At 38.8% G+C, this 19,076-nt stretch overlaps 1 protein-coding gene across 1 annotated transcript in view; it reads left to right on the top strand.

Moving 5' to 3' along the window:
- The window catches only part of crppa (CDP-L-ribitol pyrophosphorylase A), a 77,501-nt gene that overhangs the window by 22,718 nt on the left and 35,707 nt on the right, over window positions 1-19,076 (top strand). The window contains exons 7-9 of the mRNA XM_061945810.2: window positions 4,671-4,748; window positions 4,836-4,928; window positions 11,930-12,046. Coding sequence (XP_061801794.1) covers window positions 4,671-4,748; window positions 4,836-4,928; window positions 11,930-12,046 — 288 coding nt within the window. The remainder of the gene's footprint in view (window positions 1-4,670; window positions 4,749-4,835; window positions 4,929-11,929; window positions 12,047-19,076) is intronic.

Below are 19,076 nucleotides of genomic sequence, written 5' to 3'. Positions count from 1 at the left end.
GCTAAGTGCTGAACAAGAAATACAAACTACAAACATAATAAAACAATCACTTACTGTACAATGTCTGCTTTTATTAAGATGCCAACTGATGGGATGTTTATATCATCCCGTTTGGATGAAGAATTCATCATAATCCTCCTTTTTATGTCTTTCACGCCATCCATGGGTATAAGTTGAATGTCAAAGTTGACCACTTTCTTGCATAATGACCACATCCTTCTACTATCCAGGCCTGGTTATGTCCTCATAATTTATAATCCAGAATTAACTTTCACCAACTCAGGGCGAGGCAGCAGCTCACCGGCTCCCAGCAGGCACAAGACATTGATACATCGTTGATTATACAAACATGTCCTTTAAAATGGACTTTGAAAGAACGTTGCAAAATAGTTGTATTTGTAAATTGAGACAACGTTGATTTCCAACGTTGGATCCACGTTGTTGGTTGGGAAATGACACAATTTCAATGGTCAAATCAATGTCTCAACCTGACATTGAATAAACGTTGTCAAAAAGCATGTTGTTTCAACGTTATGTTAGAGTTGCTCAATGTCAGGACCTAATTCAACAAGTTTTGTCTTGTGCCTGCTGTGCTCAATAATATGTCAATATAGCAGAGTAAGCTTGTTAGCTCTATGTGATCAAGGCGTGGCTAAAAATAGATTGTCTGCGTAAATGCTTATAATAACAATATCGCTAATAATAATTGGTTAATATTCAGGTCACAATATGTATATGGAGTATTGTGGGCAGTTTTTGGATGTTTTTTTAGAGGGCTTTATGGGTGGAATAGAGTACTCCCATTAGCGACATTGTTAGCCACCTCGTATTTGCCGTATTTCACGTCTTGAAATGCATAAAAAAAGAAAAACATATGTCTTAAAACGCATTAAAAAAAAAAGATATGTTTGTTTCTTCCATGTGGATTGTGAATGATAGGCAAGTTTTTTATTTAAATGCAATTCCCCTTTAATGTAACAAGAACAAGTTGAATTGTTGAATAGTTACAAGAAATTTAGCTAATGCTAGAAAGTATTTATGGTAGTTTGATAACATATTTCTTTCTTGAAATACACTAAACTGACCTAGATAAGGTTTAATAAACGAACGTGAAAAATAAAATAGCCCCCCGCACTTGTTGGAAAAAGGTTTGGACACCCCTGCTCGATGACGTCATTGGTTACAGAGTAAATGTGAGGACTTGAGAGAAGGAAGACTGAAGCCACATTTGTCTTCTGCGTTGGCTTAAGTCGTCAATCCGCCATTGCCCTCCTCGGCTCTCAAAGCCGTTATGCCTAAATTTAAACAAACATTTCCACTCTGGGATTTCATGGGCAACCTGCTTCAAATCTAGTCCATTCCTTACCCTTCAAATCCATAATCATTTCAGACTGAAATTATTTTTTTCCTTCCCCATCTGAAGCTCAAAGCTGTTATCTTTCAAGACTAATTAGACCTTTGACATGTGCTTTCCATTCCATATTTAACACTTGTAACCAATGAGAGCAAGTGCATCTCCATGCCAGACACTGAGTGCTTTTGTCTGTTCGCTTGTTGCGAGTGTGAAACTGAAGAATCAGACTTCACCAAACATCAATCTTCATAGGCCAAGGCCCAATGACTGGAGAGACCACGAACTAAAACTATTGGCGATGTGTTCAAAAAACGTTTCAATGTAGCAGATTTAAAGACTTAAAACGTCAAAGATTCTATATTGTCAATAGGTTGTATTCACTTGACATCATCTCCGGCTCATTAAATATGCAAGACTTGAAGTGGTGGGGTAGCGAGCGTATATGTATTGCGTTCTGGGCGGCATTTTGCCTTTCTCTGAGAAAAATGCCCTGTGCTTGTTTTAGATAAAGATAAAAGTTTCTTCAGAGTTAATCAAGAAGGGTGAAAGAGTGCAATATTTTTCAAAAGGCGACAAGAAAAGTCAAAGAACGCACAAGTTTGCAGTGATCACTTCGTTAAAGTTTTGTTTGATATAATTTTAATGTTCAGTATTTCCCATTTGAGTATTATCTTGATATTATTTGTGTTTTATTTTTGTTTTGGAGTTCTTAAAACGCATTTAGATAGTTCGACATGTCTGGGAACACGACCGAGGGATAATCCTGGAGATCGCTCAACTCAACAAATCTTCTTTTTGATAACGTATTGTTGGTATGTTACTGACGTCACGTCCCGTTGAGTGGTGGTCAAGCTAACTAAGTTCTCAACTGGTACTAGGCGTCGTTTAGCCTTTCTCGAAGAAAAAAATGTCCTTTGCGTGCGTTGTTTTTGGCTGTACGAATCGTTCAAATCGCAAAAGGAATAAACGTTTCTTCAGAGTTCCTCGAGAGGTAATCAAAAAGGGAGGAAGAGTGCACAATTTTAAAGAACGGCGAGAAAAGCATGCACCTCACACTGCAGTCCAACGGAGCAAAGTCGAAGAATGCATGAGTTTGCAGTGATCCCTTCGTTAAAGGTTAGTTTGATGTACTTTTAACGTTTATTATTTCCCATTCAAGTATTATGTTGATATTATTTGTACTTCTTAAACACACTTTTGCTACGAGTGTTTTGTGAAGCACCAACTCGGCGAGTCTAAATAAAAGAAATCAAATGTGAGCAAAACCTAAAAGGGTTAAGTTTTTACCAAAAGCAGCAATCATAAATTAATATTTCTGCACATACACAATGTTGACATATATAGTTATATTTTGATGAATACAGGAAAAACACGCATACTCGTAAACGGAGCGTGCAACAGCAACAATCATCAGTAGACAAGAAGTTAAATGATGAAATGCAACCTTACCCGAGCAAAAACGATGCACAGAGTCTTGATACCAATTATCTTGACCCAGCCACACACACAGAAGTTGTAGACCTCCATGCTTTTCCAAGTTTTCATCTGTTTTGTCGCGTAGAATGACATCTGGACCACAATAGTTCGATATGTCTGAGAACGCAACCGACTGATAATCCTTGATATCACTCGACAAATCCTTTTTTCATAAAGTATAGGGATCTATTCTATCGCATAGTTAGATTTTTTGTCCGTATCTGCTTTTAGCAGTAAGATCTAGGCCTCTTGGATATTCAAATAGTTCGCACTCTGCCATTTTGGTTTGGTGACCCACCACTTAGTTTACTTCCGTTCAAAAGTCACGTGACTGAAATCAACCTATTCCCCACAGTAGGGATGTCCCGATCCGATATTTGGATCGGATCGGCCGCCGATATTTGCCAAAAAATGCGTATCGGCAAGGCATGGGAAAATGCCGATCAAGATCCAGTTTAAAAAAAAAAACTCCGGTCCGTGTTTTCTAACGCTCCGATTTTAAATAATACATACCACTTTTCTGCTGCTCCCTAATTTCCGTTCCGCATTTTCCAGCACACCTTCAACACATCCACAGGTCTGTGGATTCTCACGCAGTTGCTTTTAGCTGCTGGCATTACACGACAGGCTCTTCTCACTCTTTCCTGTCTCTCCCTCTCACAGACAGCAAGCGCACCTTCTTACACACGTCACATACTGTCACGACATACGTCACATACGTATACGTTATACGTCACATACTGTCACGTCATACGTCACATACGTATACGTCCTCCCCGAGCAGAGAGGTAGCAGCATGGCGCAGCCGTGCGAACAATGTTCCCTCTAAGGTGCGTGCCTGTGCAATTGCGCACTGCTCAAGCGTCCTCTGTGCACGGCAAATCTATGCCACGCACAAAATCAAATAAAAAAATAAGCGCATAACAATTTTCGACACGGACACGACAGAGAAAACAGTTTTCGTCATCATTGTTCAAATATTGTAACGTCTGTCGAGACGCTTATCTCCACACGCCCACACCATCAAAATGCCCAGGCAAACATTTCCAGATCAACACCGTATGAAAAAAATAGTGATTTTTTTAGTTGTGATTTCCTTCTCTGCATGAAAGTTTAAAAGTAGCATATATTAATGCAGTATGAAGAAGAATGTTTTAATGTAGACACATGGAATCATCATACTGCTGTGATTATATGCATCAAGTGTTCATTCAAGGCTAAGGCAAAATATCCACATATATATCGTGTATCGCAATATGGCCTTAAAATATCGCAATATTAAAAAAAGGCCATATCGCCCAGCCCTAGTTCAATGATGCCATTTCTGTTTGTCATGTATAATTTTGTCTATTTTGTGTTTATCCTTGAATAAACAGGTCAGTTTCTTGTTACCAACCATTGTGTATTATTCAAACTCCCCTAATTCAGCTAGCTAGTTGTTATCAAGAGTACTAAAACCCTTTTCAACATGATTCTGACAACTAAGTAGGCTAAATAACTTTAAACTTTAATACATGCTCGGATAGGCCAGTATCGGTCAGTATCGGTATCGGATCGGAAGTGCAAAAACAATATCGGTATCGGATCGGAAGTGCAAAAACCTGGATCGGGACATCCCTACCCCACAGTCTCTCTCGTCTGTACTCTGCAGCAAACCTCGGGGGGAAAGTGGCTTTTGCATCCTAGCGTGTCGCCAAACAGTTTGTCATGTGAAAAACACAGAAAAAGAAAAATTACCCATCAAAGAGACTACAGAGAGATGCCGTGTTGTCTTCACAAAACTCTTCAAATGTTATGCTTGAGCTCCATTAGAACCCTGAATAGTGTCTCTGTCTTCCAGGAGCTGGACATCATCCCAGATCTGACAGGAGACAACGTCAGGTATCTGTTTAAGACCTGGAACTTCATCCAGTTTTCTGTGAGTTGACGAAACATCATTTTGACGTGGCTGCTTATCACACTGGTCTGGTCTTTATTATGATGATATCTGTATTTTTGATTCCAGATTAATGACTCCGCCCTGGATACAATTGAGACCACATTTCAGGCCTTAGAGGCTGCCAATCAAACTCTTCTCCATCCGGTGGTCGTCGTTTGGGTGAGGACTTTTCTGAATGCCCAAAAAAATCCCCCATAAATGTCCCCGATTGATCGGTTCCATGAGTGTGAAGTCCGCTTAGGAAGTTGTGTCTTCACAGAAAGTTATAAAGGCCTCTGAACGTCACGCTTGTGAAACATCCTGTTTAGTGTTTGCCTTACCTTGTGTGTTAGTTATCGCAGCTTTGGTCACATGGGAGCAATCAGTGGAGAACGTTGGTGGCGGAAAAAGCAGACGGACAATGTTTTGTCTGAGAAAATTAGATCTTATGGGGGGAAAAGAAAGATCTGCCGACGCCTCAAGCAATATAGTTTGTGCACCATATGGACAAGAGTACTAAGACACCAGAGTTGTGGCTCTTATTTTCCACACTGGGAACAGAGAAGGGCTTTCTCCAAAATGAAGCAAATAAATGACCAAAATGGCACGCTACGACGAATAATTAAAGATTCAGGGACAACAAAGGACGAGTCCAACCTCAGAATGATCAATAATCTATTAGGTAACTATTTAACATTTTGTATATTACTGTTTATTTAAAACAGCATAATATAACTATGTTTTGGATAGGGGTGTCCCATTATTAATAACAGATATCAATCTGATATACAGTACAAAAAAATAATACGTGATTGTAATTGGCTCGCATGTCAAATGTTTAACATAAGCGCTCCAATACGAGCAGTCCTGCTGCACGTTTACTTGTGCAAAGCCAGACAGCCAGTTAACATCTGTATGTCCTGCAATAAACACAAGTTGGTATTTTCTTGTATTTTAGTCAAGTCATTTACAAAAAGGTAAACATGGTAGGCTATAAGCTGCACAAAAGCTAAGCACACAATAGCACACAAGCTAGGCATACGTATTAAGTGTCCTTTATAGAACAATATTGCAGTACAAAACAGCACACTCAATATAAACAAGTATCAAATAATTATAGTTGCATATTACTTACAATACAAAGTTGCCAAGGCAGAAGCTTATTAGAAAGTATCCAGTAACAAACGTGTCCGCAATATTTAACTTACTGCGCCATGATCTTAACCTAATTAATTATTGTGACCAAAGAAACATTTCGTTTTTTGCATTTAAAACCTTTTTTTGTGGTGTGTGACACATGTTTTGGATAAGCTTTGTGTATCAATTTTGCTACACAGTCGTTTTTTTAACCCCTTTTTTTTAAGTCTGTCTGCAAGATGATCGTTTGTGGAAGCGTTATTGCGATTGAAACCATGCCTGACCCTCTTAAAATGTATCTTTAAAAAAATGTACACTGTTTAAATATATACAGTACAGACCAAAAGTTTGGACACACCTAATTCAATGTGTTTTCTTTATTTACATAACTGTTTGCATTGTAGATTGTCACTGAAGGTCTCAAAACTTCGAATTAACACATGTGGAGTTATGTACTCAACAAAAAAAAGTGAAATAACTGAAAACATGTTCTATATTCTAGTTTCTTCAAAATAGCCACCCTTTGCTCTGATTACTTTTTCGCACACTCTTGGCATTCTTTCGATGAGCTTCAAGAGGTAGTCACCTAAAATGGTTTTTACTTCACAGGTGTGCTTGAAGCTCATCGAGAGAATGCCAAGAGTGTGCAAAGCATACATAACTGCTTATTCATAGTTTTGATGTCTTCAGTGACAATCTACGATGTAAATAGTCATGAAAATTAAAAAAAACGCATTGAATGAGGAGAAGGTGTGTCCAAACTTTTGGCCTGTACTGTATCTTGATGTCGCCACCTCTATTTCTTACCAGACACAGTGGAAAATAAACTTCAAAACTGTATATTTATTAGGTACTACATACTATTTTATTTTATTTAGCCTTTATTTAACCAGGTAAAAATCCCATTGAGATCAAGGATCTCTTTTCCAAGGGAGACCTGGCCAAGAGGGCAGCAGAAAGGTTACATTAAAAACAGAATAAAACACATAAAACATCACATTTACAACATTAAAACTTGCTCACATGACATATGTGCATACAGACAAGGTAGACTGCAGTCCTTTCACAGAAGCTTTAAACTCATTTAAAGCATTCATACTAGCTGCATAAAAAAACATGCTTTTGGCATAATTTACTGTACATTGCTGCAAGATGCACATCGCTGTTATTATATGCATGTGAAGATTATATAAAAATAATAATTAAGCGAATTTCTAATGCACTTTCAATCAAACTGGATCTCAAAGTGCTACAAAGTTAAAGTTAAAAACTGGGTAAATAATATGTTATACTTTTTCTGTTTCCTTTTAGCCTGAAGCTATGGGGGAGGAGAATTAGACTTTATGTCCAAAAAAAGACATCCACCTTGTTGTGATGTCACAACTGCAAAACCTAGCGGGAAAAAAAGCATCCAAAACTGCATGCAAGATTACGCCAAAATGTACGAACCTTATGATGAAATACTTTTGCATTATTTAACAAGAGTATCCGACTTTGTCAGAAAAGACAAATTTCATCATAGGTCCCCTTTAAAGTCTGCATTAGTAAATTCCAGACAGTTAATAATAAATAGATTTGTGTTTTTCACACCTATCATTGTTCTCTGTTTGACTCATTTGACTTGATGACACCTTTTCTAACATTCCACACTACAAAATAGTAAAAGTATATTTGATTCTTGCTGATATCCATCCATCCATTGTCTACCGCTTGTCCCTTTTGGGGTCACGGGGGGTGCTGGAGCCTATCTCAGCTGCATTCGGGCGGGAGGCGGGGTACACCCTGGACAAATCGCCACCTCATTGCAGGGCCAACACAGATAGACAGATCGTATCGGAAAACTATCTGTATCAACCAAAGTTGTGAATTCCTGCATATTAGGACCATTGATTGTATAGCAGTGGTCCTCAAACATTTTCCATCAAGTACTACCTAAAAAAAACTTGGCTTTCCAAGTACCACCATACAGACCAACATTAAAATGACTGTAGTGTAGTAGGCGTAAGTATTCATTAAAAAACATGGCAGAGGTTTTATTTAACAAGTATATTTCATATGTTAGTGGTACAGTTACCACTACACACAATTTTGGCCATTGTAACACTACACACAATTTGAACAGCAACACTGTCTTTGAATTTAGGGCAATACAACACTGTACTTTAATCAAGTGATGCTTTGGCGTACCACTAGATGTACACACAGTTTTAGAATCCCTGATATATAGGAATTGGCACCGTTCACATTTGAACTGACATGATGGCGATTTCGGTTCCCTGGGAATCGATAACGGTACTCAACTGTACTAATTTTCTGTATGGTACGGTTCAAGTGTGTTTATATATATATTCATTGTTTTTGAAAATAAAATCACATTTTTGTATTGCATCATTTAAAAATTAGTTGATTATGATAACTGAGTTTCAGTTGTTGTTTATTGATTCATTATGGCTATTTGCACGTATGACACAAAGTTGCAATTACAGTTGCAAGTCCAAGACGTTAGATGGCAGTAGTGTATAGTTTATGGTGTGTTGGTCATTTCAGTATTTGCTGTCTGTTGCTGCGTCATACAAAGTGTTAAAACTGTAAGTATTGTACTAATTACGCACCTGCTGTTTGGTTGTACCGTGCATCTTATTTGTAGTTTTCATAATTTTTTTCAAATTTAAAAGGTGTTGAAATTAAAAAGGTAAAATTGCTAATACTAATCAGTAGCATGTCAATAGAAAAGACAATGTATATTAGCATTGAGCTAGTGCATTTGTGTAAAGTGGAGCCTTACTGTACTTATGTTGGATCTACTTTGTTGGCAACATTACCAAGAGGTAGTTTGGCTGAGTCCGCTCTCAGTGCTGCTGGAGTGATTGCCAAGTGCCAGGCGCGACGTCACATACAACCAGGGTTTTGTAACATACTGTAGCACTGTTGGATTTTACGTGACTCGGACCAGCGGGATTCGGTCGGTGCTAAAAAAGTACTTGAGTTTGTACCCACCCCTATGGATGTATTGTTCTGGAAATTGCACAATTTAAGCGTGTATGATAATTACGTAGTATCTGCGGCTCAATACCGAAATATCAATACCGCCGTTACCAGATCTTTATGCTCTAATATCGATTTTCAAATAAAAATATCGATACTTTTCATACTTTAGTTGTTTGAGATAATGATATCAATACAGGAACACAGAGTAAAGTAACTAAATCATTGAGATCTTGTCTGAATGAAGCGGAATTGTTGGGAACTACTTTTTTTTCCGCCTCGGTAAGTACGTAATGCGCAAGCACAGCGGCACATTGTGTTCCAATCAGTGATTCAGTTTATTTGTTTATGTCAGAAAATTACTGGCAATAAAATGAGTCGCAGTATTCTGAAACAGCAAGTACGTGTATCCTTTTATCGTAGGCTATATGGAGACACTACATACAAAGTTGAATACATAAATAAGGTTACGCATTCAGTGCCGAATAACAACATCATTTGTCTGTCCCTGTGATTTTACATCATTTGAAAATGGTTCCCCAAGAACAGCAACACTTTTCTACTTTTTACATTTGACCACACACATTAGCTATATTTGCACAGTATCGAATTGGTATCGCCGATACCAGCCTAAATTTTACTCTGTATCTTATCGGGAAGAAAATCAGTGGTGTCTCTTAACAAATCCCAAAAAAACTTGGTAGTATTTACTACTTTGTTGGCTAGAAGACTCGTCCATCCATCAATCTTCTGCCGCTTATCCAAAGTCGGGTCGTGGGGGCAGCAGCCTAAGCAGAGAAGCCCAGACTTCCCTCTCCCTAGCTACTTCGTTCAGCTCTTCTTCCCGGGTGATCCCGAGAGACTGATCTCAAATTTTACCCCGATTGAAAGCCATTTATCAACAACACCCAGAAAAGCCGCCAACTTCACTGGTTTTGGGTTTTGTACATATGATATGATTGAAAATTTATTATTATTGCAAGGTATATAATGGATGAGCCTTTTGTGTGCTTTTGTGTATTGGTACACCGTGTGCAGTTGTTTGTGGCTTCATGTCTATTTGCCTGATGCATGTTTTACTTATGTTTTTGATTTTTATATATAATTGTTATGGTTACTTGTTTGGGGGAGAAAAAAAGAACATTTGACATGTGTTTAATTGTATTTCTGGACTGTATATATCAAAAATACAATAAGCAAATGTTTAAAAAAAATAAAAATAAAATCACTGATATCGCACATCACGATACTTCGATTTCATACAGCCCACTTATCTTTGAGTCGGTTTTCAACAAAATATTGCCCTAGTTTTCATACGCAGTTTCGATTATCGTACAGTGAAACATTGGAGGTAACAAAGTGTCCAAACAAAGAATCCAACATGTTTGTGACTTAGACTATGTTAACACTGCAGGCCAAAGTAGCTCAAATCTGATTTTCTTTTTAGATCTGATTTTTTCCAGCTGACTGTTTACACTGCAAGTAATTTGTGATTTTTATTGTAAACGCGCACAGGCCCCGATGTGGCCCCAATGCGGCCTCGACATCACTTGCACGTGCACTTTGATAAAGTGAAAACAAAGGAAGTTGACCGTGAGGAAGTCGCTACTATTACAAAATAAAATAAAAGTCGCAATACCTTAAAAATTAGCGGTTTTTTTTACGTGAAAGTCAATTAAAGTAATATAATGTATGAATGGATGTATACAGTGTAATAAATTTGGGAGGGTTGTAATCTTTTTATGGCTGTGAATTAGAGGAGACACAGACATCAGTGTGGATCTAAGTTAGCTTTATTTTTTAACTCACATGTAAGCAAATGAGCCACAACGTCAATTCCAGTCTTTCAACAATTGCCAGTCTTTCAACAATTGCTATTTCTTCGGAAATTAAAATATATATTCATATATTACAAAACTCAAAACCAGTGAAGTTGGCACGTTGTGTATATCGTAAATACAAACAGAATACAATGATTTGCAAATCCTTTTCAACTTATATTCAGTTGAATAGACTGCAAAGACAAGATACTTAACGTTCGAACTGGAAAACTTTATTTAGCTCATTTGGAATTTGATGCCTGCAACATGTTTCAAAAAAGCTGGCACAAATTGCAAAAAAGACTGAGAAAGTTGAGGAATGCTCATCAAACACTTATTTGGAACATGCCACAGGTGAACAGGCTAATTGGGAACCGGTGGGTGCCATGATTGGGTATAAAAGCAGCTTCCATGAAATGCTTAGTCATTCACAAACAAGGATGGGGTGAGGGTCACCACTTTGTGAACAAATGCGTGAGCAAATTGTCGAACAGTTTAAGAACAACATTTCTCAACGAGCAATTGCAAGAAATTTAGGGATTTCACCATCTACGGTCAGTAATATCATCAAAAGGTTCAGAGAATCTGGAGAAATCACTGCACATAACATTGAATGCCCGTGACTTTGGATCCCTCAGGCGATACTGTATCAAAGGATATCACCACATGGGCTCAGGAACACTTCAGAAAACCACTGTCAGTTACTACAGTTCGTCGCTGCATCTGTCAGTGCAAGTTAAAACTCTACTATGCAAAGCGAAAGCCATTTATCAACAACACCCAGAAACGCCGCCAACTTCACTGATTTTGGGCTTTGTACATATGGCCTATTATTTGTGCATTATTGACCAGTGATGCACCGAAAATTCAGTTGTCTTAAATAGAAACCGAAACCGGATGTTGTGATGGGGCGAGGGTCACCACTTCGACTGCCTTGTCCGGCGCACACGTGTGATGTAGCTCACCCAAAGCTGACGGGAAAAAAAATCACATTCAGGTCGCATTGCGTTTGGACTGCAGTCACATTTGAAAAAATCAGATTCCAATCGGATTCAGGACTACCGCCCGATGTGGCCTGAATCTGATGCCAAAAGATCAGATTCGAAGCACTTTGGAGCTTTTAGACTGGCAAAAAAAATCAGATCTGTGTCACTTGAGGGCAAAAAAAATCTAATTTGGGGCCTCAGTCTCTGTACTATTTTATTGAGTGCAACTGCAAAATATTGTTTCCTCTGATAGGTCAATGTAAGCACTTTGGATGGAGGAGCGTCAGAGCCAGCAGCCATCATGGAATTGGCCTCTGCAGCCAAACTGCGGAACATTCTCTTGTACGGCATCCATCTGCAGCAGTCAAAGGTAAGCTCTTTAGTCTGCGCCGCTTCTTTCATGTGAGCAAGCTCGTTGTTGCCATGGAATGCATCCTTTAAAAGGAGCCAAACAAAACATGTCTTGTTTCTGTGCCTTGTCACGCTTTAATGCCTGCTGTCTTTTATCAACGTCCCAACCCTCCATTAGATGCTTTGGCGCTTCCAAACCAGTGTAAACTCTTAACCTCTCTCCATTTGGGTTCGGCGTGCTGAAGTGAAGTTCAAAGGGCGGAGGGGGATGTTGAATTGCTTTCACTTTAGAGCACTTTGACCCACGCATGTGTACTGTAGGTTGGACAGTCTGGGATGGATGGTTGGATGCGGCCGGCCTGCAAGTCATTGCTGGGTAATAGCAGGATTGGGAAATGGAATTACTCATCCAAGCAAGTGAGAAATATCAAAGGATATCTGTCCGCTTTGGTGGCGTCCCTGTTGATTTACCTTCGACAGTGGGACAAATGAGGCGTCCTGGCCGAAGCACGTATCCATAAGTCAAAGGTTAACACGTTTTGGCGTCGAGGAAAGAGACGTTCAAGGAGGTTTCTCCTCCATTCAAAAGGAATGATAAGACAAAAACGTGGTCTCCCTTCTCTGTGGTCACATCTGAGTTTGATCAGACGTTGGACATGATGCTCCTCGTCTCAATTATGGAGACTAATGCTGATAATTAGTACCGATGCTTCACGGGGGGAAGGGAAGGGAGAGGATGAAGATAAGTCACTGTGGCAAAACACTAGCAGATTAAACAAACGACACACTTGGATACATCGCTGTTTTTTGATGACGTCAAAAGATGATTTCTTCCAGATGTTCCAGCAAAGAATGTTGTTTTCACTTTAAGTTACTTAAAACAATCAGTACTAACCACAAAGACCACATTTATTTTTCATTTAACGCGTCTGCCAAGATGCTTTTGCCAAAATGGACGTGGTGGATTTTCATGTTTGATCAGAAACTACAGCTACACGATTGTAACATTGGCCTTGGTGGACGTCTGCAATCTATGTTCCTATTTTGACGAGACATGACGTTACATGAAGCACGTGGACTCGCATTCAAAGACTCCAGCGTCACCGCACACATCTTTAATTGTTAGAAAGTTTAATAATATTAACACTGCTTCACTTCTTTTCACGACACCTAAGAATGTTGAAAGGAGACGCGTTAATCACCTTCATATTACGTAAGCAACAAGGCTGAAAACCAACATTGAATGCCTGTGACCTTCGATCCCTCTGGCGGTACTGCATCAAAAACCGACATCAGTGTGTAAAAGATATCACCACATGGGCTCAAGAACACTTCAGAAAAACACTGTCAGTAACTACAGTTCGTCGCTACATCTGTAAGTGCAAGTTAAAACTCTACTATGCGAAGCGAAAGCCATTTATCAACAACACCCAGAAACGCCGCCGGCTTCGCCTGATGCAAAGTGTAAAACAGTTCTGTGGTCTGACGAGTCCACATTTCAAATAGTTTTTGGAAACTGTGGACATTGTGTCATCCGGAACAAAAATTTAAATAACCATCCAGATTGTTATAGGCGCAAAGTTGAAAAGCCAGCATCTGAAATGGTATGTGGGTGTATTCGTGCCCAAGGCATGGGTAATTTACACATTAGGGAAGGCACCATTAATCCAATCCAATTCAATACACTTTATTTATACAGCACATTAAAACAACAAAATGTTTCCAAAGTATTAAAAACAATATTAAAATATCATCCTTAGCTCCACCGATGACTGACAATAGTGATCATAGACAAGCGGCGAGCCAGACACACCGGCGCCATCTTGTTTTTTTGCATCCGGAAGCGGAAGGAGACGATACAAATGTTATTAATTATGAAAGGTGCATACAGGTTTTAGATTAGATAGTACGTTATTAATCTCAGAGGGGAAATTTGATTTTCAGCACAATCCCATTCAAAATCAGACAAAACTTTTTTTTTTGGAGGAACATATGTTGCCATCCAAGCAACGTTATCAAGACAATGCCAAGCCACATGTTACAACAGCGTGGCTTCATAGTAAAAGAGTGTGGGTACTAGACTGGCCTGCCTGTAGTCCAGACCTGTTTCCCATTGAAAATGTGTGACGCAATATGAAGCCTAAAATACCACAACGGAGACCCTGGACTGTTGAACAACTTAAGCTGTACATCAAGCAAGAATGGGAAAGAATTCCACCTGAAAAGCTTCAAAATTGGTCTCCTCAGTTCCCAAACGTTTACTGAGTGTTGTTAAAAGGAAAGGCCATGTAACACAGTGATAAAAATGCCCCTGTGCCAACTTTTTTGCAATGTGTTGCTGCCATTAAATTCTAAGTTAATGATTATTTACAAAAAAATAATAATTTCTCAGTTCGAACATTACATATATTGTCTTTGCAGTCTATTTAATTGAATATAAATTGAAATGGATTTGCAAATCATTGTATTCTGTTTTTATTTACGAATTACACAACGTGCCAACTTCACTGGTTTTGGGTTTGGTAATAAAGCACAGCGGTACTAATGAATCAAAAACGGTACTATTCGGCTTTTGAAAAATACCGGCACACAAGCGCGGCACATGTAAGTCAACACACGCGAACACAGCACTTCTTGCAAGCAGAAACAGTGTGAAGACAGAAGATGGCGAATTAACATATTTTGGCTTTAAAACTAACGATAAAGTTGGAGCTGTAAACACTGAAGCGCTGCTCTACAAGTGGTGCTTTAAAACTTAGCTAGCTAAGCGGCTAACATCTCTCTCTGTCGTGTTTTTGCTACTTCTAAATCACTAATCCTCGCCTCCATTGGGACAAATAAAGTACATCTTCTAGAGTTTTTTTTACATTATTTCTAGGGAAACGTTGGATCAGTAGCGACATAATGTTTTATGCAGTTTTATGTTGTGGTTAATTTAGCAACGAAAAACAATCAGAAAATTTTACAAACACTTTTTTTACTTGTGTCTATCAAATCACATTTCAACATCACAATAACTCGCCATCTACTCAATTTCATAAAATTTTAAAACAGTTTATGGGTTTAGTACATTGTAAGGTTTCCTTGTGAGGAACCTTGAAATATTGCCAACATTTGAAAAAAACAACAATTCTGGGCTCTGTCACGTAGCATTTTTTCGAGCTGGGTGACATAATTTCTTCCTGGATGTTACAGAAAGTATGAGAATGTGTCAGCTGCTGCCTGCTCTTCTATACTTATAGAGTAATTGTCCGATTTGTAAAATATTTACACAAAGTTTGGATATCTTTTCCGTCGTCTTCATGTCCATCCATCTCTGTCGCGTTATTTAATTTGAATCACTGAACACGAAACTCGCAGTGCTCCTTTAAAGAGCCCACGTGCCGAGTGTTGCGGACGGAGGCTTGTCGAGCGAAAACAAACAACGGGACTTGGAGGGTGCCAGGAAAGAAGGACAAAAACTGGATTTCCTGGCAGAAATTGGAAGTTTTGACAGGCAAGCAAAGAAGACATTCTGGAGGCGACCAGCATGCAAGAAGGAGAGAAAGGGTGTGTGTTCTCACAAGAACACAAATAAATACCCTGTCAGATATCAAAATATATTTGGGGAGAATTATTGACAATGAGAGTAATTTTTATAAATGAATTAATACATTGAAAATTGGGCTCCAGTAAAAATATAATTTTTCAAATTCAGGGCAAAAGGGCTGGTGCTTGAGCAATGGTTATTACCATCTACTTCACGATTTTTTTAAAATTAGTAAATATAGGTGTATATATTGTATCTGCTGATGTAGTTCTGTTGTAGTTGTAAAAAAAAAAAAAAGACAGATACCAATAAAAACAAGGCAGATACTGATATACAGTACAGGCCAAAAGTTTGAACACACCTTCTCATTTCAATGCGTTTTCTTTATTTTCATGACTATTTACATTGTATATATTTACTGAAGGCATCAAAACTCCTGTGAAGTGAAACCCCTTTCAGGTGACTACCTCTTGAAGCTCAAGAGAATTCCAAGTGTGCAAAACAGTAATCAGAGCAAAGGGTGGCTATTTTGAAAAAAATAGAATATAAAACATGTTTTAAATTATTTCACCTTTTTTTGTTAAGTGCATAACTCCACATGTGTTCATTCATAGTTGTGATGCCTTCAGTGACAATCTACAATGTAAATAGTCATGAAAGTAAAGAAAACTCATTGAATGAGAAGGTGTGTCCAAACTTTTGGCCTGTACTGTACCTCAAATTGCCAAATATCGGCGCTGATAATCTGTCGATCTCTAGTGTGTGCTAGCATCTCTGCCTACACCCACAGAGACAAGGAGAGTGGAGTGTTTATTTATTTCGGCTACAGAACAAACGCGCCCAGGTGCTGCGGCCGAGCTAAGAGTGAACAGATGAGCAAAACAAACATGCGCGGACATAAAAATTGTATTTATGCTTCGATTAATTCTGTATGTATCCGCTGGGGCTACAGGCGGATTTTGATTAAACTTGCAGGAAATGTGAGAAGTTGGATAAGAAACAAGTGATTCCATTTTGGGAGTGATCCAGGTTACTGTCTGGATTCAGGATTTTATTTTACCATTGGGAGACAGGGCCTGGCAGAGGTCTTCACACTGTGAGTGTTTCTTTAGATTCTTTTGGAAGGAATAGTTTGAAAAGGAGGACATTGGAAAGAGACTTGTATCCTGCAATAGATTGTGTGGCTTTAGAGGTTGTATTTGTTCTTACTTGAGGTTGGGGACAATAATTTGTAGTAGCCAATAACCTTTCGAGACAAATAAAGTAGGGGTGTAACGGTCTTATAAATACAGCGATATTTTGGTATCAAAATCATCACAATAATGCCGTGACATATAACGTATAACAGTATAAAATGGAAACTTGGTCAGCCGGTCTGGAAGTAAACTACATCTCCCAAAATTCCCTGCGTAGCGCAAGTGTGCGAGGTCTGTGTGTGGAAGGTTGTTAAGGAAAGAGAAAGGATTGGGGGTTTTTTTTCAACATTTTCCTTAAGTTTTAATTAAAATCTATGCATACCTTTTTGAGTTATGTTGCTAACAGACAGACAAACAAAACCTGGCCAAAGCACAACCTATTTGGTCGGCGTACTGCAAGGCAAAGCCTTCGTCTGGAGCGTTTCCAAGACGACACATAAAGCGGGATGTCGGGATGTTTTAACCTTGGTTTTTTTGTTTTTCTTTTTCAATAACATAAAATCACCTTGTGGTTTAAATGGATTTGTCATCCATGTTTTAAGTAGAACATGCGCTAAGTTTGGTGACACTGCACTGCGGGCAACACAAGTAATATGAGAAGTTATACTTGATTAACCATCACTCGCAAAATATGGTTGATGCCAGCAAGGCCTAGCATCAATGTGTGAGGTATTTACATTAACAAACGTTAAATAGTCTGATAACCTTTCTGAAAAATCAGCATTTTTCAAAGTGCTATAAGATGTCCACTACAGAGGACACTGTTTCTCTGACGCTAAAAGTCACTAACGTGAACATTATCACTTTATATTTGTTATATGTTATGTTTATATTTGTCACTTTTAAGACACTTAAATAAAAGTATATCTGTTATAGTATATTTAAAATAAATATTTATATACACTTGTTTGGAGTAATAAACATGATAAGAAGATCTGAGTATTATGTTCGTGTTCATCCTAAACATTCCTGCCACTTCATTTTGCACGTAACATTTTTAAGTCTATTTATTTTTTGACATATACCACAATAATATCGTACTGTGGGCTTAATACCGTGATAATATTGTACCGTGAGATTTTGATTTTGAAATCGTTACAGGGCTACACGCTTAGCTTTTTCACTAGTAGCACGGGTGCTACTAAATGAGCAAAAATTAGTAGCACAGACATTTTTGTGTGGCACAGAAACAATTTAGTGGCAATGCGAAACAATATCACAGTTTTCATTATCAACACTCAAACAAGGTACACATGTACACTCATACATGTAAACACAAAGCCGTCATACTGTAACGCTCAATTAAAACGCAAAGAACATCCCTAAACTGTGCTAACACGAGTGTAGGGCTGGGCGATATGGATCAAAACTCATATACCGATATAGTTTGGCCCATAAACTAACCCATTCATGGGCGGAATGGCGTAGTGGGTAGAGCAACCGTGCCAGAAACCTGAGGGTTGCAGGTTCGCTCCCCGCCTCTTACCATCCAAAAAATCGCTGCCGTTGTGTCCTTGGGCGGGACACTTCATCCTTTGCCCCCGGTGCCACTCACACCGGTGAATTGAATGATGAATGATAGGTGGTGGTCGGAGGGGCCGTTGGCGCAAATTGCAGCCACGCTTCCGTCAGTCTACCCCAGGGCAGCTGTGGCTATGAAAGTAGCTTACCACCACCAGATGTGAATGAATGATGGGTTCTACATGTAAAGCGACTTTGGGTACTTAGAAAAGCGCTATATAAATCTCAGTTATTATTATTATTATTATTATTCATCATTAATTAATCATTAACCACTAACCCATAATTAATTACTAAAGAAAGTGATTAATGCTTCAAATAACTTCAAATATCTGAGCTGTTTTTGTTAGCTTAGCAGGCTAACAGCGGCAGTTTGTCGGCTCTGACGGCACTGGTTTGCGTTACCTCTGCTTAATAAAGAGATTGAATGTGCTTCCATGGTTGTATGTGCTTGACAACAGACGGGGTATTGTTTGAATGTTTGTCGCTTCACTCATTGATTTGTTGTTCAACCTTCCCTCCGACCCTCGTAGTTACTAGCGCCATGTGCAGTTTGTGTCGAGTTTTAAGGTGGTGTAAAAAAGGTTGTCTTTTACTGACCAGTTCCTCCAACTAAGACCCTGTTTCTTCCGTGTTGGAAGACCGAGTGTGTGAACTAGTAGCAGCGGGACATGGACGGAGGGACGCGCACAGAGTGATTAGTGACACTTCCGCTTCAATCACTTGTCCATTTGGTTATGGTTTAAGTTTATTTCAAAAATGCTATACAGATGGGCGAAAATGTTACTCTAGTTTGATCCAAT

Source organism: Nerophis lumbriciformis, linkage group LG04 (assembly GCF_033978685.3).
Source record: "Nerophis lumbriciformis linkage group LG04, RoL_Nlum_v2.1, whole genome shotgun sequence".
NCBI lineage: Eukaryota > Metazoa > Chordata > Actinopteri > Syngnathiformes > Syngnathidae > Nerophis > Nerophis lumbriciformis.
Note: the sequence above shows the minus strand (reverse complement) of the source record. Positions and strands in the feature narration are given on the sequence as shown.